Source organism: Meriones unguiculatus, chromosome 9 (assembly GCF_030254825.1).
Source record: "Meriones unguiculatus strain TT.TT164.6M chromosome 9, Bangor_MerUng_6.1, whole genome shotgun sequence".
Classification (NCBI taxonomy): Eukaryota; Metazoa; Chordata; class Mammalia; order Rodentia; family Muridae; genus Meriones; species Meriones unguiculatus.
This window is the reverse complement of record NC_083357.1, coordinates 50,354,636-50,377,272: the sequence shown is the minus strand read 5'-3', so window position 1 is coordinate 50,377,272 and position 22,637 is coordinate 50,354,636. Positions and strand designations below refer to the sequence as shown.

At 40.5% G+C, this 22,637-nt stretch overlaps 1 protein-coding gene across 1 annotated transcript in view; it reads left to right on the top strand.

Moving 5' to 3' along the window:
• Window positions 1–22,637, top strand: part of Rnf17 (ring finger protein 17) — a 141,367-nt gene that overhangs the window by 98,253 nt on the left and 20,477 nt on the right. Inside the window, exons 27-31 of the mRNA XM_060391145.1 lie at window positions 4,619–4,782; window positions 7,889–8,008; window positions 9,741–9,821; window positions 11,699–11,824; window positions 13,127–13,183. Coding sequence (XP_060247128.1) covers window positions 4,619–4,782; window positions 7,889–8,008; window positions 9,741–9,821; window positions 11,699–11,824; window positions 13,127–13,183 — 548 coding nt within the window. The remainder of the gene's footprint in view (window positions 1–4,618; window positions 4,783–7,888; window positions 8,009–9,740; window positions 9,822–11,698; window positions 11,825–13,126; window positions 13,184–22,637) is intronic.

Here is a 22,637-nt window from a genome sequence, read left to right as displayed (position 1 = left end):
GAAGCATTCTTTAAAACTGTGTGTGTGTGTGTGTGTGTGTGTGTGTGTGTGTGTGTGTTGGTTTTGTTCTGTTCTTTTGTTTGAGACAGGGTCTCACAATATAACCTTGGCTGGCCTGGAACTTGCTTTGTAGCCAAAAGTGGTCCTAAATTCATAGAGATATAACTATTTTTGCCTGCCAGGTGCTGGGATTAAAGGCATGTATCATCCAGCAAACTAAAAGAATTAGTCAGCCAATATTCTCCCTTAGAGCCACCAAAATACCATAGGCTTAGTAGTCCTCATATTAACAGAAATTACAAGAGATATCCCTCTCTTTCTCTCTCTCTCTTTTTTTTTTTGTTTTGTTTTTTGTTTGTTTTGTTTTCAAGACTGGTTTACTCTGTGTAATAGCCCTGGCTGTCCTGGAATTCACTCTGTAGACCAGCCTGGCCTCAAACTCAGAGATCACCTGCCTCTGCCTCCTGAGTGCTGGGCGTAAAGGTGTGCGCCACAGTGCCCAGTTAGTTCTCTCTCAGTTTTATCTGAATTCAAATAGCAAGACAAGTTTCCCAAGAATCCTCATCTTGATTCCACAGCACAGGAAAGGCTACACCAATGACTATGAAAGCCTCTGAGAGTGAATATATTTTATCTCATGTCAGTTTATACTGCAAACTGACCCAAGAAAAAGCCAATGCTTCAGACATGGAGATAAAAAACTAAGCCAGAGTCCATGCCAAATCAGGCTACACTGAAAAGCAAAGTGAGTGTGCTGCCAAGCAAAATCTGAGTTTGGCGTTACATAACCAGCCATTCAACCCATAGTTCAATGTAGTCCTCAAAGTGACAGGCATTTCAAACATCCCTTCCTTATTAACTGGCACCAAGAGCTCAAAACAAATCAAGGTCCTGACCATAAGAGTTTAAGCTGAGCTGGGCAGTGGCAGCTCGTGCCTTTAATCCCAGCACTCGGGAGGCAAAGACAGGCAAATCTCTGTGAGTTCCAGACCAGCCTGGTCAATGTAGTGAGTTCTGGAACAACTAGGGATACACAGAGAAACCCTGTATCCAAAAACCTTAAAAAATAGATAGATAGACAGACAGACAGATAAATAGATAAAATTTAAAAAGGTAGTTTAACTCAAAGGCCTGGAGGGGTGTTCAGCTAAGAGTACTTGGAATTTCAAAGAGCACTGTTTCTGTAACTGTAGCTTTAGGGCAAAAGCAAAGAGGTGAAGCTCAGATACTGATGTTTATTCACCAGGATTGGCCAGCCATTATTAGCCTTCATTCCCATAACAAAGGTGACAGCCCTGACTTGCAACCAGCTATTAGGCCCATTTCTCTATCAGAGAAGATATTTCTAAACAGACAAGGGCTATCATAGCATAGGATGACAGCTGTCTTTAAGTCCTGCTCTGCCATAAAGTCCCTGGTTCAAAGTGTAGTCTAGGACCCAGACCTAAAAGAGATTTAAGGATGATACCATGTGTGGAATGATAAGCCCAAGGTGTACATACATTAATAAAATCTGTCCATTGCCAGCTTCCCTTTGGGCATTAGCCAGAGCCAGATGTGCATTACCTTCTGTTCCAGAGTGTGAAGTAAATTCCCATGGGTTGGGGTGGGGGTGCATATTTCTGCTACATACCAGTTCTAAAGAGTCAGGGTAGGACTGGGGAGTTAGCAGGCTTGCTGGTAAAGAGTGTTTGCCTAACTTGTGTAAAGTCCTGGGTTTGGGTCCCTGGCACCCTGAAAAACTCCTTTTCTACTCTGAGATCAGAAACATGTCTTACTGTGTGATTTTATAGAAAACATCTACAATTCTGCTCCTTCAATTTTGTTTATTTTTGCCTGTTTTTTTTTTTTTGTTTTGTTTTGTTTTGTTTTTTTACATGTCATTAGGAAGGGCAGGGACTTCTTTCTTTTTTTAATGTTTTGAGGCAGCATTTTATTACATGGTCCAGATTGGCCTTTGATTTGAGTCTCCTAGAACTGTCTCCCAAGTGGTAGGACTATAGGAATGTATCAGCAGATCTGGCCTTAGAGTTTTGTTTTTCACGGAAGGCTTTAAAGAATCCCAGAACTGAGTTTTAGAAACCTGTAAAGAAGACATTTAACTTCACTTTTGTAAAGGTTGAATAATTTTGATTTAGTGCATTTGCTTAGTATGTTTCACTTTACTCACTGCTAGATGGTGCTGCCTTTACCAAAACTTGGGGCTCTGCTCTCGGCAGTGTGGTTACCTGCATAAGATCTGCACAGACCACACCAGCTGGAACACAGACATGGATGGAGGAAATTTTCACAAGGCCCCACCCCAAGATGAATAGACATATGCACACATATAAATGTATAAAAGAGGCCATGATTGGGGGAGGGGGTAAATTGGGAACATGAGAAGAGTTGCATCAGGGGGAGGAAGGTGGAAAAGATGCAAATACAGTGTAAAAGCATAAAATCCTCAAATTAAAAAACATTAATATTCCATATATTTCTTTAAAAAGTCTTGTTTATTCTCTGTCCTGTTACCAAAATATTTCTCTTGATCTTTTTGTTTGTTTGTTTGTTTGTTTGTTTGTTTGTTTTTTCGAGATAGGGTTTCTCTGTGTACCCTTGGCTGTCCTGGACTTGCTTTGTAGACTAGGCTGGCCTCAATCCACCTGCTTCTGCCTCCTGAATGCTGAGATTACATATGTGTGCCACTGTGCCCAGTCCCCCTTAATCTTAATATAGCCTTTTACCTCTTTAATACATACTGTGTAGTGTGTACATAAATTGATTGTTCTATGTCCTATTTGTCAGTACAAAACACAGCTCTTGCTCCAACAGGAATGAAAATATTTATTCTGAGCAATATATGAGTTATCATGACCCAGGAATGTATATTCAAGTATCCCTGAATGACCTTTTCCAGTGTGGCAGTAGTTGCATTATTTTTTTTTTTTATTCACAGAACAAAAAAAAAACCCAGTCATAAATCAGTGCATTTGTATGCTCTATGAAATAAAAAGCATGAATTTGTTAAGATAAGAAATCACAACAAATGCCTGAAAGTTGAGGACCCTTTGAGAAGATTTGGAGCCTTCTTAAGGTTGCTTGGGGTTTGTGTGCACATGCAATGTGTTCTAAAATGATCCCTGGCTCTAGCACTCATGGGTTTAGGCTCAGGAGCTCTTAGGGGGATACCTGCTGATAAGGGTTTGGTAGCTAGGAATATACTGGCATTTTCCTCCCATTTGTTGAGCACCTGAATACACCTTTTTAGTGTATTTAGTGTAAAAAACAGTAAACATGTGAAAACTTGAGACCTAAAATAACAACAGATAATCTAGAAGCTTTATTTGATATGTTTAGTCATTACCAAAACTGTTTGACTGTCATGAACTGGTATGCCATCCAGTCCTCTTGGGTACAGATAATGTGGGTAGATGCTGTCATACCAAATTTACAGAGAACAAATACAGGCTTTTATACCTACCTAAGATAGCAGAACAAAAGAAGCAAGACTGAGGTGATGACGAACTCCAAAGCTTGCCTTTAGTTGAATCAGTTATGGGCCATATGGGTCTGTAGAAATGATGGGGCAATTTATAGTAAAGGAAAAAAACCTGAGTGTAGAAACACATGTCTGTAACCCCAAAGCTGGAACATAGATAGGTAGATTCTGGAGATTCACTAGCCAGCCCAGTCTAGCTAGCTAAAACAGTGAGTTCCAGGTTCAGTAAGGGATCCTGTCTTGAAAAGTGAGGTTCTAGAAGCAGTTAAAGAGGGAATCTGGACACCAGTGTCAGGCTCCACAAGCACTCAGTTGGACAAGTATACTGCACTCAAAATGCATATGTGTGTGTGTACACACCACACACCAATACACAAATCTGGGCATGGTAACAGTGAGGAGACACTGACAAGTGGGTCTTTGGGGCTTGCTGGTCAGTCACCCTTCTCTATAGTTAGTTGCTAATTAGTGTGAGACACTATCTCAATTTAAAAAAAGGTGGAATAATGACTGGAAATGACATTTGAGGTTGTCTCTTGGCCTCTAAACATGTATACACACAAATAAAAATTAGAATTAACTTACATCTTCGGTATTTTCTCTGCCTAACCATAGACTAACACATGACTATACTTGTGCTATACTGAGCTGTGATTTCAGACTGACACTTTAAACCAATAGTTCTTTCTAAAATGGGTATTTGGTGTGTGCTTAATTGAAAAGTATGCTTTATGATATTTGTATCTCAGAATAGCAAAGATAAAGTATTCATATGCTGTTAGTAAAACTTTCTTTTCTTTTCTTTCTTTTTTTTTTTTTTTAAAGATAAAGTTTCTTTGTGTAGCCCTGGCTGGCCTGGAACTCAGTCTACAGACCAGACTGGCATTGAACTCAGAGATCCACCTGCCTCTGCCTTCTGAGTACTGGCATTAAAGGTGTGTACCACTACTGCCTAGCTGTTAGTAAAACTGTTAAAAACATGTAATAAGTGCTGGCTGAATTAAATGTTTATTAAAAATTTAATGGAAGAGTGATCTTTCTTAATTCTTTTATTACCTAAGTTAGGGAGTTACTAGGTTGTTGGTGAAAAGTAATAACATTTTCATAAATGTATTATATTTTCAATAAATTCTACAGAGTTTGAGCTCATAAAAATGATGGATGAAATTCAAAGTAATTTAAAGTGCCTTGGTCTTTTGGAGCCTTATTTCTGGAAAAAGGGAGAGCCTTGCGCAGTAAGAGGGTCTGATACCCTGTGGTACCGTGGCAAAGTCATGGAAGTCGTGGGAGGCACAATCCGGGTGAGTCTGTGAGTACATGGTTGGAACTTAGATTAAAACTCCATTTGGGAAAAGATCAAATATATTGTACAAGGATCAAATACATTGTACAGATGTACAAGCACATTTGTAACAAGGGTATTTTTTATTTTCTTTGTTGTTGTTGATATTTTTGTTCTCTTTGGGTTTTGGTTTTGAGATGCAGTCTCACTATGTAGGCCATCTATGCAATTTGGGAACCCCCCCCATCTCAGCTCCCAAGTGCCCAGATTATGGACCTACACCACTATACACACTCCTTGTTTTCAGACATGCTGGAAACTGAATAAAGAAGAAAGGTGTGACCACTGCAGGTGTGACCACTCATACCTAATGGCTGTACCGCTTAGCGGTAGCCCTATGTGCGGTGTGTTATTAAGTAAAACAATGTGTTCTCTGGTGTGTTAGCTAGCTTCTTAGAAAATTTAAGACCTAGCTATCTTTCTGAGTTATGGGTTAGCTTTCCTTACAGAACAGTGAGGTAATGCCTGTGTTTCTTTCAGAATCTTTAAAAATAGCTTCATGCATTGAAAAATAAAAATATAAAGTATAGGTAAAATACTTTGATTTACTAAGTAAAGTGATGAAATTAAGTCTTTCATCAGCTATGTAAAACTAGAAAGTTTTGCTACTCATTGGGGTGGAGTAAAGTATTAAAGAGAAATATTTTTCATTTTTACTTAGACAGAAATTTACCTTATTTGATGATAATACCAAATAATTACATATTTCAAGTTTTAGCTTCCTTCACATGTGTAAATTTTATAAAATTACTATGCCTTCCCAGTGAGAAATCACTCCAGGCACTTGGTGATTAGTAAGGGAAGAACTCTTTACTAATAGGGAACAACTGGTTCTGCCTAATGCACAAAAGGGACCAGCCCTGGACAGAAAGTTTTACCAGCTTCTCCACACCTGAGGCTTATGCCTTCCACATATGCTCTTAGTCTTAAATCTCATTCAGGTTCCAACTCCAGATTACTCTTGAAACAATTTAAACAGGGACAGGGCTGAAGCCTGAAGATGTGAAATGTGCACAGCAAGAGTATTAGCAGAGTTATTTCTGAGTATCCACCGTGTTATTCTTTTCAAATAGTTGTTAAGCAGGCTCATCTTGCCCACTTGGCAGGATTATGCTTTTCCTGATAGAGTACAGGAGACTTAATGGTAGACCAGGGCTTCATGTTATCTCCCTTTGCTGCCACTTGAGCTGTACTGCAGAGGCATTTTTTTTTAAAAAGGGGGTGGGCCTAATGACCAGTTGTAAATCAGGGTTGTCTCCTTTTAGGGAATGAAACCTAACTGGAAGTCAGTGTTGGTAAACAAGCATTAGCAGAAACCAACCCTAAACTTCAGTCATGGTACAGAATTTTCTTTCCTAACAAGCCTGGCTCATATCTTCAACTTTGTATAACTTAATATTTTCTACTCAGTTTACTTTAGAGCATCAGTTTTACTACTTCAAGTTTCTTGTATATCATGAGCACATTGCCACACTGGAAAACATTTGGACAGACATTGTTTTTCTGAGCTACACAAAGAGATCCTGTCTCAAAAGCAAGCAAACAAGAAACCTTATTAGTACACCTTAAGACAGTTTAACAGTTGAATTATAAAAAGTAAAGCATTTTAAAAAACTAGCTGAAAAATTTAATAATTATTTAATAAATAGATTCAAGGGTGCTGTTTTTAAAGTTTTATTTTAAATTATTCATATGTGTTTATGTGCAGGTATGTATGAGTGCAGGTGTTTGCAGAGGCCAGATCCCCAGGAGCTGTAATTACAGGTGGCTGTGAGCTACTTGTTATGTTTACTGGGAATCTTAACTTGGGTCCTCTGGAAGAGCTGCACATGCTCTTAACTGCTGAGCCATCTCTCCAGTCCTGTCTTAGTGTATTTTTTGTGTGTAGGTATAGGGTTGCATGCATGTAGAAGTCAGAAGGCAACTTTGTGAAGTCATCTCTCTCCTTTCCCCTTACATGAGTTTTCCGGATTTAACTCAAGATTGTCAGGCTTATGCAGCAAGCACTTTTATCTGCCAAGTCATCTAACCACTTGATACCTAACTTTTAAAAATAATAATAATAAGGTTTGTCTTATAGGCTACCTGTATGAAAATGTCTTTTAACAATGAAATTTCATTCTCTATGGGATGAGGGAATGCAGATTTTTGTTGTTGTTGTTTTAAAAAATATAATCTAAATTGAGTATCTTTCCAGGATATGGGTGTGAGATCTTCCCTTCTTCCTTTTATAAGACAGGGTCTCAGTATGTAGGTCTGACTGGTCTGGAACTCACTATATGGACCAGGCTGGCCTCTAACTTCCATTCCTGAGTGCTTAGAATGCCCTGCTTTTGGGTGCAAGCTTTTAGCTTGTTTTGTCTCTTTTAGACTGTGTAGCCTAGGCAGGCCTTGAAGTCTAACCTTTCTGCCTCAGACTCCTAAGTGCTGAGATTATAGACACATACCCTTGCCTTTGTGTTCCTTTGTGTTCCATCGTTTGTTGTTTGAAACAGGATCTTGCTGTTTAGCTGTGGTTAACATGGCACACACTTGAACTTGTGGCCATCCTTCTGCCTCGCTCCCAACTGCTGGAGTTACATCTACCATAAGACCCAGAGGTTTTGTTGCTTTTTAAACTTTAAATGTTATTTATCATTAGAGGGTGTGTGCTGGAGGATGCATCCTATCACACATGTCAGGGTCAGAGGACAGTTTTGTGAGGTCACTTCTTTCCTTTCACCTTTATATGTGTTCCAGGGATCAAACTCAATGTGGGAGGAGGAAGAAAGAAGGTGGGGGGGCATGCTCTCTCTGTGTACCATGTGTGTGAAGTAGCCCAGGAGCCAGAAGACAGTGCCTGGTCCCCTGGAACTGGAGTTAGAGATGCTGTAAGCCACCATGTGGGAGCTAAGGATTGACTGAACCTAGTTCCTCTGGGAGAGTAGCCAGTGTTCTTCACTGATAAGCGATAGCCACCCCCCCCCCCCCACACACACACACAAACTTCTTAAAACTGGGAGCTCTCCTTTGTCTTCAGTTTTTAGTAATAAATTTTAACCAAAAAATTATTTGGTCTGTTTTAGGTACAATATTTAGATCATGGGTTCACTGAGAAGATTCCACAGTGTCATCTTTATCCCATCTTGCTATATCCTGATACACCTCAGTTTTGTATTCCCTGTCAGCTCTATCAGACTTTACCGGTGAGCATATATTAGTCTTTGGTGGTTAATTATAAATATTGTCTTATATTAGTACTATTTTAGAAATTAAAGTAAGAAGTAATACAAATTTGATTGTAATACAATTTTTTCTCTGAAGTTTTGCTGTTTTGTTTTGTTTTTAGAGGCAGGGTCTCATTGTATAGCCTTGGGTGTCATAGAACTCACTATGTACACCAGGCTGACCTCACACTCATAGAAATCCTCCTGCTGCTGGCACCCAGGTTCTGCAATTAAAGACATGCACCGCCATGCCTGGCTAAGGCTTTGTTTCTGTTTTTGTTTTTAATGTGTCTTAGTGTTTTGCCTGCATGTATGTAAGTGCACTATGTGCATGCAGTGCTCACAGAGGCCAGAAGAGGGAGTCTAGAGTCCCTGAACTGGAGTTACAGGTGCTTCTTAGCCACCATGGGGGTGGAGATACAGATGCTTGTTAGTTACCATGGGGTGCTGGAAAACAGCCCCGGTCCTCCAGAAGAACAGTAAGTGCTCTTAACCACTAAGTTCTTTCTCCAGCTCCCACCCCCAGCCTGCCATACAAATTTTAAAAATACCTACAACTAAAAGGCAGCTCAAAGGCCTTTTAATGAGGAAGATTACAAAATTATACTGCAGTATATAAAACCTGTTGAGTAAATGGCAGTAGAAGACAGAAGAGCCTAAGCAGTTGTTTCTTCAGTGTTAACAGTAACACAGATCAAACAGTAAATGAAATACCTCCTTTCCTCTTGCAGTTTTTGGGGTTCCAGGGTCAGGTTAGGAATGGCTCAGCTGGGTGGTTTGGAATTGAGTTCTTCGTGATAGTAATTCAAGGTGTCATTTGGAGAGTATCCATTCAAAGGGTCCCTGGAGACCCATGAGCTACTTGTAAAGGACTCATCACCTGGCTGTTTTCTTGCCTGGAGGTCTGACATGTTAGGAAATACATTCCTTGGTGAATATGTACTGTTGGCCTGTATAAGCCCTAACTGCACTGTTTTTAAAAGTGATATATTTATCTTTAATGTAAATTGGGAGTTGTTTTTAGAGGGTTTTGGCCTTATAATTTTTGAGAAATGATGTTTTGTAGCCCAGACTGGTCTCTAACTCCCTCTGTAACAAAGGATGACTTTGAATTCTGATCCTCCTGTTTCCACTTCCTAGGTGATAGAGTCATAGGTACAAGCCACCATACCTAGTTAATTTGATACTGGGTCAGACTAGAACCTCCTGCATGCTAGGCAAGCACTCTACCAACTGAACTGCAGCCCCACCCTGGTTTGTATTTTGAAAGCATAAAATGTTGAGTACAATAGGGAGAATATTATGAATTCAAATATGAAAATTCAAATGTGAATTTTTTAAAAAGATGTCTCCTATTTTTGTAATATATATGTATTTGTGTGTAGGTATGTACTTAAGTGTGGGTACCCACAGAGTCCAGAAGGAGAGTCCAAAGTCCTGGAGCTAGAGTTACAGGTACTTGTAAGCTGTCCAGCACAGATGCTGGGAACCAGATTCCAGTACTTTGGAAGACAAGGAAGCACTCAGAGCTGCTGAGCCATCTTTCCAGACCCCAAATAGGACATTTTAAAGATGATTTTTGTTGGCTGCCCATGATACTTATGTGTATTTAGTTCTACCACCAGGCGTCTTTTGCTTATGGCTATTTCTTTGTGTCTTATTTTTGTCTCATCTTGTGTTAAGGAAGTATAAGTGTGTTCATTCCATACAGGTTGGGAATGTCTGGCAGCCAGACGCCATAGAACTGCTTCAGGAGCTGCTTTCAAAGAGAGAGGTAGACATTCACATTATGGTAAGTTGTCTTTAAAGTATATTTGGTTGAAACTGTTCACCTTGAAATGTTATAATCAACATATTTTGAAGGATGTTTTGATGACAATCCATGTTATATGTGTTTATATGTGAATATAAATTGTTAACATGTGACATATTACTACTTTGATTCTTATGCCTGTTTTGAACAAGTTCCTGAGATGTTTCATAAGCATTCAAGTAGGTGATTGAAAGACTTGTCACTAATAGTTTTCTTACATGGATATGGGCAACATGACATTGATGCAGAATCTGTTGTCATACAACACTGTATAAAGTGTAGACAGTTCTAGCAGAACCTGTCCCTGTCCCCAGAGGCCTCTCCTAGTTAGTGAAGCAAGACAGCACACTACAGAACAGCATGGGCCAAGAGACTGGTGGAGAGGCACATACAGCAGGATGCGGAAAGGGGAGAATTGAAGACGATAGTCCTGATAGGAACACAGAACTCACAAAAGCATGATTGGACATCTTAGGAAATAGTCTGGTAGAAGGGTGGAGCCTTCTAGAAAGGGGAGGAACAGTGAGTAGGATGCAAGAGTGGCCCTGTGAAGGATGCTGAGAAGTGAAGTTATAAGATTAATCCACAGCGGTTTGAGGCCTGACATCAGGAGAGAAGAAACTAGTTAGGAAAACATTTCTAGATTCAAGAGCCAGTGGATCCACCTAAATAAGGAAGGTGGTGGGTTAGTACTAAGAGTTTCTACCCAGCCACTCCCAGAATCCTGTCAAGCCACCTAATGGAAGATAGGAATTAAATGTTTTACTTAGTCAAGGTAGCTATCTTTACAGCTTAGCTTTCAGTAAAACCAGCATTTGGGTTTGTAGACTGAATGCCCAGTGCTCCTTAGCCCACCTCACTCCATGCCTTACTTTTCCTCTAACGCTTCTCTAGCATTAGATCACTGAGAAATGCTACTGGGGCTGAATAGGGCAGTCCAAAACTGTGCTTGTGGAACCCCCATGTTCATAGTGGAAACCAGACCACAGAAAGGGCCTAGTGACCACACTGACCTCTACAGTATACTGGGCAGATGAGGCCTAGGCAGCAGGGAACTCGGGTATTAAAAGATGCAGCTGGGAAGGGGGTTCTGTGTTAACACAGAGGTCAGGTGACAATTCAGTCATGACTGTAAGGTGTGGCAGGACAGGGTTGGTGGGAGAAGGTGCTAAGAGGCCACATAGAAACAGCAGTGTTTGGAAGGAATGGCAGAGAGGTGGCCCAGGACCAGGACCTGATACAAACATGTTCTAATATTTCCTGACTGGCTCACAGGGCTGCTTAGTAGGAAACAGATGCAGACACATCTGTCTAAAGACATTCCCCTTCCTCTGTAAGGATGTGTATTGGAGAAAGATGGAACCAGTGGAAATGGGAAAGAAATTACTAAAGAAATAGTGAAAGCTTAACCTTCTGTAGACACACCAATGCATGCAAATTGTGAGCAGACCTTGTAGTCAGGGTTAAAACCATTATCACAATTTCTCATTTGAGAAATTGATTTCTTCTGATTCTTGCCACTTTGGAGATTTTTACTTAAAACTAATTTGCCTCTTAACCTGTCCTTAACATAAGTTAGTATCCTCTAAAGATGATGCATCTGTATTTTCTAGTTAGTAACTATTAAATCTGTGTGATTCAGATATGCAAATTCTATTTTATATAAGTCAGAGTAGACTCACTGCTTCATAATCTTCCAAAATATCAGGACGAAAATTCTTTGCAGTGAATCACTCCTCAAACTGTGTGGTTGTGCTGTTGTCAGAAGCCCAGTTTCCTATTTGCTACTATGAAAATTTAGGCCTTCCCTGAGTAAAAGTTTTTATAGTAACAGTCTTCGTTATTGAATTTCATAGGAATTGCCTGAAAATCCATGGGGGAAGTTATCTGTTCATCTCTATTTTGATGGAATGTCACTTTCTCATTTTATGGCCCATCATAAATATTGTACTTTTGAACATTCTGAGGAGGTATTTAGAGAAGTAAGTGAACTGTTTTCCTGTAACTAATAAACATTTTAATTGATTATAATTAAAATGTCACACTCTGTATTACATCTCAAGTCTTTTGACATATCTCCTGTAGCTCAGGTTGACCTTAAAATACTAATCCTTGTTCCTCCTTAAAATCCCTCCAGCTGCTGGGATTACAGGCAGATTCCACCACAGTCAGCTTAGCCCCCAGGTCTGTGACCTCAGGTACCTAACCAATAGGGGATCTAAGATGAGAATCGGTCAATTATTTTTTGAAAAAGAATTATCATGCTTTATATGTACTGCAAAACATTTTATTCACATTAAAACTCTATGAAATGTTTCTTCTGTACCTTCTGCCCTAGTAAGGCATCTTTATATTAGTTAGTGTTGTTGAGTTTGAATATGAGATGCACTGTATAAAATCTGTATAGAATTTCATGCCAGTAAAGGGCTCTGTCCCCACATAAAATGTCTTTTTATTTGAACTAGAAGCCAAACATTGCAAGATGAGTGTTCCTAATCTCCAAACCCAAAATAAGATGATCTAAGATTGAACATGTTTTGACTGCCAAAAGATACTAGTACCAGCATTCAAATTTTAGCTGGGCATGATTGAGCAGCCCTGAGTTCTAGCATTTACAGGTAGAAACAGGAATGCTTAGAAGATCAAGGTCATCCTTAAGCTTCATGAGTTTTCATGTTCTGCTTTGTGGGCCATAGGTTCATTCACAATACTGCATTAGTGAAGTGGGTGGTGAGCAAGTGTGGCGCAGACCTATAAGCTCTAAGCACCAAGGAGGCAGAGGCAGGCCGTCTCTGTGAGGCCAGCCTGGTATGAACAGCAAATTGAGGCCAGCCAGCACTACACAGTGCAGAGTGAGACCCTGTCTTAAAAAATAAGAATAAATAGAAAAAAAAAAAAAAAGCTTCTGTCTTTGTCTCAGACGAAGCTGTGATGTCACTTTGTGCCTAATAATTCTCACTACAACTGTTTTTTTAAAGCAGAGGGGTTGTGGAAAGAGCTCTTTATTACATAGTGCTTATACAAATAGTTAGTCTCTCTTTCAGTTGTGCTCTTACAGTAAATCACTGCTGACACATTCAGTAAAATTTTAAGAATTCTTGGGATTGGAATATAAACAAAATATGTAAACAGTAGATATTCCTATGTTAAACTGAAAAAACTAGGCGAATACTAACATGACTTATACAGTCTAGTTTTGTAGACTACAAAAATGCCTGAAAAGCAATATTTTGTTGATTGATAAAAGTAGTTGTGTACTGGTGAATAATACTGTATTATTTCAGAAACCAAGAGGTCAGAATAAAAAGTATGAAGATGAAAACTGGAAAATAAGGTTTGAGGTAAGGTTCAACTGAGACATTTTGCAGACTTTGATCAGTAGAAAGGATGTGAAGCATTGCCAGCAGGACGGCTTAGCCGGCAAGGGCTTAGCTGCCAAGGCGGACACGAGTGTGGTACCAGAACCCAAGGGACAGAAGGAGAGGCCTGACGCCTGCAAGTTGTCTTCTGACCACCACACATATAAATGAAAAGTAAATTAGGAAAAAGTGAGATAGGGTCTCACTGTGACGTTATGTAGACCAGACAAGCCTCAAACTCACAAAGATCCACCTCTCTCTCCCTTCCAAGTGCTGGTATTAATGGTGTGTGCTACCATACCCAGCCACATTTTTTAATTAAAAAAAATTACTTTAAAATTAAAAGAAGAAAATCCAGAAGATTTTTCTCATTGAGCTGCTACTTACATACTGTAAATTCACTTCAAATATATGTCTTTGGATTTTAGTAATTACTGTGTAGTGCAGCTAGCACCACTAAATGAAGAGCCTTCTAAAAAGAAACCAGCCAGTCATTTCCACCCTTCCATTCCTCGGCTTTTGGTAACCACTCAATCTTGTCTCTGTGAAGTCAGTTTTTAAAGATAATCCTTTTATTTATCGTTATATTTATTTGTGGGGTGTACACCATATTATGCATGTGGGGTCAAAGGGTAGATTGAGGGAGTCAGTTCTATCCTTCTCCATCTGGGTCCCGGGGAGTAAACTCAGGTCAGCAAGCTTGTTGGCAAACACCTGTGTTGGCTGAGCCATCTCACTAGCCCTTATAGTTTGTTGCCAGTGTTTACACATGTAATATTTAGCAGAACTTCATTCTGTTTTCTGGATCTCTTCTATTCATCCACTTATCTGTTGGTGGACAGTGGTTTATTTCCACTGTTGGGCGATTGTGAGCAGTGCTGCCAGAAGCACTTCTGCGTAAGCCTGTGTGTGGGCATAGATGTTCCTTCCTCATGTTCTGACGATAGATAGGTTTGGCACTCTAAGGAGTCTGAGACTATTCTGCACAGTGATGTCACTGCTTCGCCCCCACATGCACGGTGTGCAGGTGCTCCGTTTTCTTCATCTCCTCAGCATTGGTGAGGACTTCTCTTCCCATCCTCTGGTATTGTTGTGTGTGCTATCCATTTCTCTGATGATTAGTGACGTTCTTTACATGGGGTTAACATTTTAAATATTTCTTTAGAGAAATTAAATTCTACCAGAGTGGACGCAGGACTAGCCACAGGATTATCATCATAGATTGCTGCAGCCATGAATCATCTGAAGGAATGGGCGGGCATGGGAGCGTTAGCAGGCCTTCTGGTGTTGGTCTCCTTGGTTTGCCTGTGGTATATATGCAAGATTAGAGTCTCACAACAGCGTAATGCAGCCATGACCATTCAGGCCTTTACAGCCATTGAAGCAGGACAGTCTCCCCAAGCATGGTTGGCTACCATAAAAAGCTAAAATGTTATGCTCAGGATGCGAGGCTAAGCACTGCACTCAGGGTCAGCCGCTTTGGACCCAGAGAAGAGCATGTCTGATTGCATGCGGGTTGATGCCCCAGGTCCCGCCTCTGAGAAAAAGGTATCGGACGGGTCTAATGCTCTTTGAGTGGATGACACCTAAATGAACATCGGTACAAAGTCCCAATTTATTTCTAATATCAGAGATCAGACCTCTACTCTTGCCTGATGCATCTAAAACAAAAAGGGGGAACTGTAGAGAGCTGCGGAATGCTATGCCTTAAAGATGGAGCTGGTTTCCGCCTTCCACCTTCCCGATGGTGAGTGCTCTCTGTCACGAACAATTCCACATTTGGCTAAGGCTGAGGATCTGGCTTGCTTCCATGTATGTGGACCTATCTGCATTGCCCCCGTGGCACGCTGGGGTTGGCTACCCAGAGGTTATTTAAGCTGTGGGCTGGCTTTCCCCAGGGTCCAAGGATTGTTCAAGGTTCCTGAATAAACTGCATTGAAAAAAAAAATTTGCTGTTTTGGTTCAGTTATCTTTTTACTGTAGTTATAAGAATTCTTATCTGGTGGTGGTAGAGCATGCCTTTAATCCCAGCACTCAGGAGGCAAAGGCAGGCCAGTCTCTGTGAGTTCAAGGCCAGCCTAGTCTACAAAGGACAGCCAAGGCTGCACAGAAAAACCCTATCTCAAAAAAAAAAAAACTCTGTGTATACTATATTCAAGTCCTTTTCAGATGCACAATTTGTAGATATTTTTCTTCTATTCTTTTTAATTTCTACTTTTTAGTTGTTTTTCTTTACTTTTAATTTTACTTTTTAATTTTTTTGGTGTATTTTGTAAAACAGGATATTGTAAGGTAGCCCAGGCTAGCCTAGATGTCACTATGTAGCTTAAACTGACCTTAAGTTTATAGTCCTGCTGAGTGCTGAGTGCCACTGAGTGCCACAGCTTTCACTTTAAAATGTTGATTTTTATTATTTTAATTACATCAAGTGTGTGTGTTTGTGTTTGTATCTGTATGTGGGTTTGTGCACAAGAGTGTAGGTGTTTCCAGAGCCCAGAAGAGAGCGTCAGATCCCTTAAAGCTGTCGTTATAGACAGTTTGGAGCCACCTGATATGGATGCTGGGAACCAAACTCAGTTCCTCTGCAAGAGCAGTACATGTGCTTTAACCATTGAGCTATCAGAGCCAGTAGTGGTGGCACAGCACGCCTTCAACCCAGCACTGGGAGGCAGAGGCAGGCAGATCTATGTTTGAGACCAGTCTACAGAGCAAATTTCAGGGCAACCAAGGCTACACAGAGAAACCCTGTCTTGAAGGAAAAAAAAATTGACACATGTTCTTGCCCAGTCGCACACTTAAAGTTCAAAGGAATATTTTTAACATAATTTTTTATTTATTACAATTTATTCACTTTGTATCCCAGCTGTAGCCCCACCCTCATTCCCTCTCAATCCCACCTTCATCTCCTCCCATGCCCCTTCCCTAGTCCATTGATAATGGAGGACCTTCTCCCCTTCTGTCTTACCCTAGCCTGTCAGGTCTCAGCAGGACTGTCTTTTCATAGTCCTCCTCTGTGGCCTGATCAGGCTGCTCCCCCACTCAGGGGGAGGTGATTGAAGAGCCAGCCCATGAGTTCATGTCAGAGACAGAGTCCCCTGCTTCCCGTTACTAGGGCACCCATTTGGAGACTGAGCTGCTACCATCTACCTCTGTGCAGGGGGGTTTAGGTTATCTACATCTCCATGAACGGTCCTTGGTTGGAGTATCAGTCTCAGAAAAGACCTCTGGGCCCTGATTTTTTGGTTCTATAGCTCTTCTTGTGAAGCTCCTGTCCCTTCCAGGTCTTTCTATCTCACCCTTCTTTCATAAGATTACCTGAACTCTGCCCAAAGTTTGGCTATGAGTCTCAGCATCTGCTTTAATACCCTGCTAGGTAGTCTTTCACAGGCCCTCTGTGAGTGGGCTCCCGTCTTGTTCCTTATTTTCACGCTCTTCCGATATCTATCCCATTTGCCTTTCTGAATGAAGATTGAGCATCTTACCCAGTGTCCTCCTTGCTTAGTTTCTTTTAGGTATACAGATTTTAGTATATTATCCTATATTATATGCCTAATATCCACTTATAAATGAGTATATACCATGTGTGTCTTTTTGCTTCTGGGATAGCTCACTCAGGATGATCAAAAAGACCCTGAAATTTTACCTTACACCCATCAGAATGGCTAAGATCAAGAACTCAAGTGACAACACATGCTGGAAAGGATGTGGAGAAAGGGGAACTGTCCTCCATTGCTGGTGGGAATGTAAACTTGTACAACCACTTTGGAAATCAATCTGGCGCTTTCTCAGACAATTAAGAAATAATGCTACCTCAAGATCCAGCTATACCACTCCTAGGCATATATCCAAAAGATGCAAAAGTATACAACAAGGACATTTGCAGCAGCTTTATTCGTAATAGCCAGAATCTGGAAACAACCCAGATGTACCTCAAATGAGGAATGGCTACAGAAATTGTGGTACATTTACACAATGGAATACTACTTAGCAATTAAAAACAAGGATATCAAAGGAACATTTTTAAACTTCAAAAACAAAGGTTAACAATTTTATATAGGCAGGCGATGGTGGCGCATACCTTTAATCCCAGCACTCAGGAGGCAGAGGCAGGCAGATCTCTGAGTATAATAATCTGGTATATAGATTGAGTACCAGGACAGCCAAGGCTGCAAAGAGAAACCCTGTCTCAAAAAACAAAACAAAACAAACCATTGAGCCATCTTTTCAGCCATCTCTCCTCCACCCGTGATTTCTTTCTGAGTTTTTAAATTTTAAATCTAATTTGTTCTTTTTTCTTTCCTTTTTCTTTAGTCCTTTGTATGGGTTTTGATTCAGGAAGAATTTTTTTTTAAATTTTCATTTGGTTTTTGAGATGTAGAGATCAGATTTTACTGCCTCACAATTGCTAGCAAATTATCACTGAACAATTTCATCTGAATGGTTATAAAACATGAAGTTCTTCTTACTTTGTAAAAAGTAAAATTACAAAATGTGTTCTTCTTTTTGCAGAACTCTCCTGTATTGCCCCCAAGAAATATTCAACAGTAACAAAGTAACCAGCAAATTTTAATGTGATGGCTTTTTGCTTATATCACATTTCTTTTTTAATTAATTAATTTATTTGCTTTACATCTAGATCACAGGCCCCTCTCTCCTCTTCTCCCAAACCTGACCACCCACCCTCTTTCCCCTTTCCCCGCCACTTCTCCTCAGAAAAGGAGAACCCTGTCCCCCAAGATCCACGCCAGCACATCAGGCTGCATCAGGACTATGAACATCCTCCTCACTGAGGCCAGATAAGGCAGCCCAGCTAGGGGAGTGACCCACTAGCAGGCAACAGCGCCCATGTCAAAGGCAGTCCTGATTCACTTTCTAGGGGACCCACAGTAAGACTAAGCTGCCCACTGGTTACATACGTGTATGGGGCCTAGATCCCGTCTGTACATGCTCTAAATCAATCTTGCGGTATCTCAGAAAATTGGGAATAGTTCTACCTCAAGATACTGCTATACTACTCCTGGACATATACCCAAAAGGTGCTCCACCATACTACAAGGACATTGCCTCAACTGTGTTTATAGCAGCTTTACTCATAATAGCTAGAAACTGGAAACAACCCAGATGTCCCTCAACCAAAGAATGGATAAAGAAACTGTGATACATTTACGCAATGGAATACTACTCAGCTATTAAAAACAAGGACATCATGAATTTTGCAGGCAAATAGATGGAACTAGAAAATGTCATCCTGAGTGAGGTAACCCAGACCGAGAAAGAGACACATATCACTTATCAGTAGATATAAGCCATATAGTGCAGGATAACCATTCTATAATCCACAGTCCGAAAGAAGCTAAGTAACAAGGAGGGCCCAAAGGAGGATGCTTGAATTCCACCCAGAAAGGGAAATAGAATAGACATCGGTAGGCTCCTGTCCTGTTACTTGTTTTCTCCTACATCCAATAGCAGTGTATCAAAGCAGATATTAAGACTCATAACCAAACCTTCAGCAGAGTGCAGGGAATCATATGAAAGAAAGGGGAGTTAGTAAGACCTGGAGAGTACAGGAGCTCCACAAGGACCAAATATATCAGGGCACAGGGGTCTTTCATGAGACTGTTTCTCCAACCAAGGACCATGTATGGATATAATCTAGAACCCCTGCTTGGATATAGCCCATGGTAGCTCTGTGTCCAAATGGGTTCTCTAATAAGGGGAACAGGAACTATTTCTGACATGAACTCAACGGCAAGCTCTTCCACCACCACCCCTCACAAGGGAGGAGCAGCCTTGCTAGGCCACAGAAGAGGACATTGCAGCCAGTCCTGAAGAGAATTGATAAGCTAAGGTCAGATGGAAGGGGAGGAGGTTCTCCCTAGTTAGTGGACTAGGAAAGGGGTGGGGAGAAGATGAGGGAGGGAGAGTGGGATTGGGAGGGAATGAGGGAGGGGGCTACAGCTGGGATACAAAGTAAATAACCTATGATTAATATAAAAAAATAAAAGAATAGACATCGGAAGTAGATGAAGAAAAATTACTACATTTCTAAAGAGGAAGATATTCCTGGTCTTTGCAGAAAACCTGCACCCACACTATGTATATTCCTTTGCTTTAATTGCTAACTCTCATAATCCTCTTGTTTTTATATGTTTGTTTTTCCCTTATGCTTTATAGAACTTAAGAACCTTCTTACTCTCCCAGTGACTTTAACATACCTTTTTGAGCATTTTGTGTGTTATTTGTTATGTAGTAAACACCTGTTATGAAAGCAAATAAGTGCTATAAAATAGGAGGGCCCAGCATGGATGCACAGACTTTTAATCCTAGCACTTGGAAGGTATAGGCAGGCTGATCTCTGGGAAATCCAGGCCAGCCTGGGCTACATAGTCTCAAAAAAAGGTGTGAGTATGTGTGTGTCTCACTCTGTACTTTTATTTAAATTCTTTATTAATTACACTTTATTTACTTTGTATCCCCCCTGTTGGATACAATCCCTCCCTTCCTCCACCCTTGCATGCATGCCCCTCCCCAAGTCTACTGATAGGGGAGGTCTTCTTTTCCTTCCTTCTGATCCTAGGCAATTAGGTCTCCTCAGGAGTGGCTGCATTGTCTTCTTGTGCTGCTTCCCCCTCAGGGGGAGTTAATTAAAGAGCAGGCCAATCAGTTCATGTCAGAGACAGTCCCTGTTCCCATTACTATGGATCCCACTTGGATACTGAACTGCCATGGGCTACCTTTGTGCAGGGGTCTTAGGTTATCTCCATGCATAGGCCTTGGTTGGAGTATCAGTCTCAGGAAAGACCCCTGTGCCCAGATTTTTTGGTTCTGTTGCTCTCCTTGTGGAGTTCTGTCCTCTCCAGAAATTACTGCTTCCCACTTCTTTCCTAAGATTCCCTGCGCTCTGCCCAAAGGTTGCCCATAAGTCTCAGCATCTGCATTGATAGTCTGTAGGGCAGAGCCTTTCAGAGGTCCTCTGTGTCAGGCTCCTGACTTGTTCCCTCTTTTCTCCTTCTGATGTTCATCCTCTTTGTCTTTCTGAATAGGGATTGAGCATTTTAGCAAGAGTCCTCCCTCTTGATTAGTTTCTTTAGGTGTACAGATTTTAGTAGGTTTATCCTATATTATATGTCTATATGAGTGAGTATATACCATGTACATCTTTCTGCTTTTGGGATAGCTCACTCAGGATGATCTTTTCCAGATCCCACCATTTACCTGCAAATTTCATGATTTCCTTGTTTTTTATTGCTGAGTAATATTCCATTGTGTAGATGTACCACAATTTCTGTATCCATTCCTCCACTGAGGGGAATCTGGGCTGTTTCCAGCTTCTGGCTATTATAAATAAGGCTGCTACAAACATGGTTGAGCAAATGTCCTTATTGTGTACTTGAGCCTCTTTTCGGTATATGCCTAGGAGTGTGGTATAGCTGGATCTTGAGGAAGCACTATTCCTAGTTGTCTGAGAAAGCACCAGATTGATTTCCAAAGTGGTTGTACAAGTTTACATTCCCTCCAGCAGTGAAAGAGGGTTCCCCTTTCTCCACAACCTCTCCAGCATGTGTTGGTCTCTTGAGTTTTGATCTTAGCCATTCTGATGGGTGTAAGGTAAAATCTTAGGGTAGTTTTGATTTGCATTTCCCTGAAGGCTAATGAGATTGAGCATTTCTTTAAGTGTTTCTCTGCCATTCGATATTCCTCTGAGAATTCTCTGTTTAGCTCTGTACTCCATTTTTTAATTGGACTAATTGATTTGTTGCTGTTTAACTTCTTGAGTTCTTTGTATATACTGGATATCAGCCCTCTGTCAGATATAGGGTTGGGGAAGATCCTTTCCCAGTCTGTAGGCAGTTGTTTGTTCTGACAACAGTATCCTTTGCTTTACAGAAGCTTTTCAGTTTCATGAGGTCCCATTTATTGATTGTTGCTCTTAGAGCCTGTGCTGTTGGTGTTCTTTTCAGGAAGTTGTCTCCTGTGCCAATGAGTTCAAGGTTCTTTCCCACTTTTTCTTCTAAGCGGTTTAGTGTGTCTGGTTTTATATGGAGGTCTTTGATCCACTTGGACTTTAGTTTTGTATAAGGTGGTAAGTATGGATGTGTTTGCATTTTTCTACATGTAGACATCCAGTTAGAGCAGGACCATTTGTTGAAGATGCTGTCTTTTTTTCATTGAATGGTTTTGGCATCTTTGTCAAAAATCAGGTGTCCTTAAGTGTGTGGATTTATGTCAGGGTCTTCTATTTGATTCCATTGATCCACCAGTCTGTTTCTATGCCAGTACCATGCAGTTTTTAGTATCGTTGCTTTATAGTACAGCTTGAGATCAGGGATGGAGATACTCCTGAAGATCTTTTACTGTAGACAATTGTTTTAGCAATCCTGGGTTTCTTGTTGTTCCATATGAAGTTGATAATTTTTCTTTCCAGGTCTGTAAAGAATTGTGTTGGTAATTTGATGTGAATTGTATTGAATCTGTAGATTGCTTTTGTTAAGATGGCCATTTTTACTATGTTAATCCTGCCAAGCCATGAGCATGGGAGATCTTTCCATCTTCTGATATCTTCTTCTAATTCTTTCTTTAGAGACTGGAAATTTTTTTCATACAAGTCTTTAATTTGCTTAGTTAGGTTCACACCAAGGTACTTTATATCCTTTGTAGCTATTGTGAAGGGTGTTGTTTCCCTAATTTCTTTCTCAGCCCTTTTGTCTTTTGTATACAGGAGGGCTACTGATTTTTTTTTTTTAGTTAATTTTGCATCCAGCCACTTTGCTGAAGGCGTTAATCAGCTGCAGGAGTTCCCTGGTAGAATTTTTGGGGTCACTCAGGTATACTATCATATCATCTGCAAATAGTGATACTTTGACTTCTTCCTTTCCAATTTGTATCCCCTTGATCTCCTTCAATTGTCTTATTGCTCTAGCAAGGACTTCAAGAACAATGTTGAAGAGCTATGGAGAGAGTGGGCAACCTTTCCTTGTCCCTGATTTCAGTGGGAATGATTTAAGTTTCTCTCCATTGAGTTTGATATTGGCGATAGGCTTGCTGTATATTGCCTTTACTATGTTCAGATATGTGCCTTGTATCCCTGATCTCTCCAAGACTTTAAACATGAATGGATGTTGGATTTTGTCAGATTCCTTTTCAGCATCTAAGGAGATGATCATGTGGTTTTTCTCCTTCAGTTTGTTAATATGGTGGATCACATTGTTGGATTTCCATATATTGAACCACCCCTGCACGTCTGGGATGAAGCCTACTTGGTCGTAGTGGATGATTCTTTGATGTGTTCTTGGATTCGGTTTGCAAGTATTTTGTTGAGTATTTTTGCATCGATGTTCATGAGGGAGATTGGCCTGAAATTCTCTTTCTTTGTTGGGTCTTTGTGAGGTTTAGGTACCAAGGTGACTATGGCTTCATAGAATGAGTTTGGTAGTGT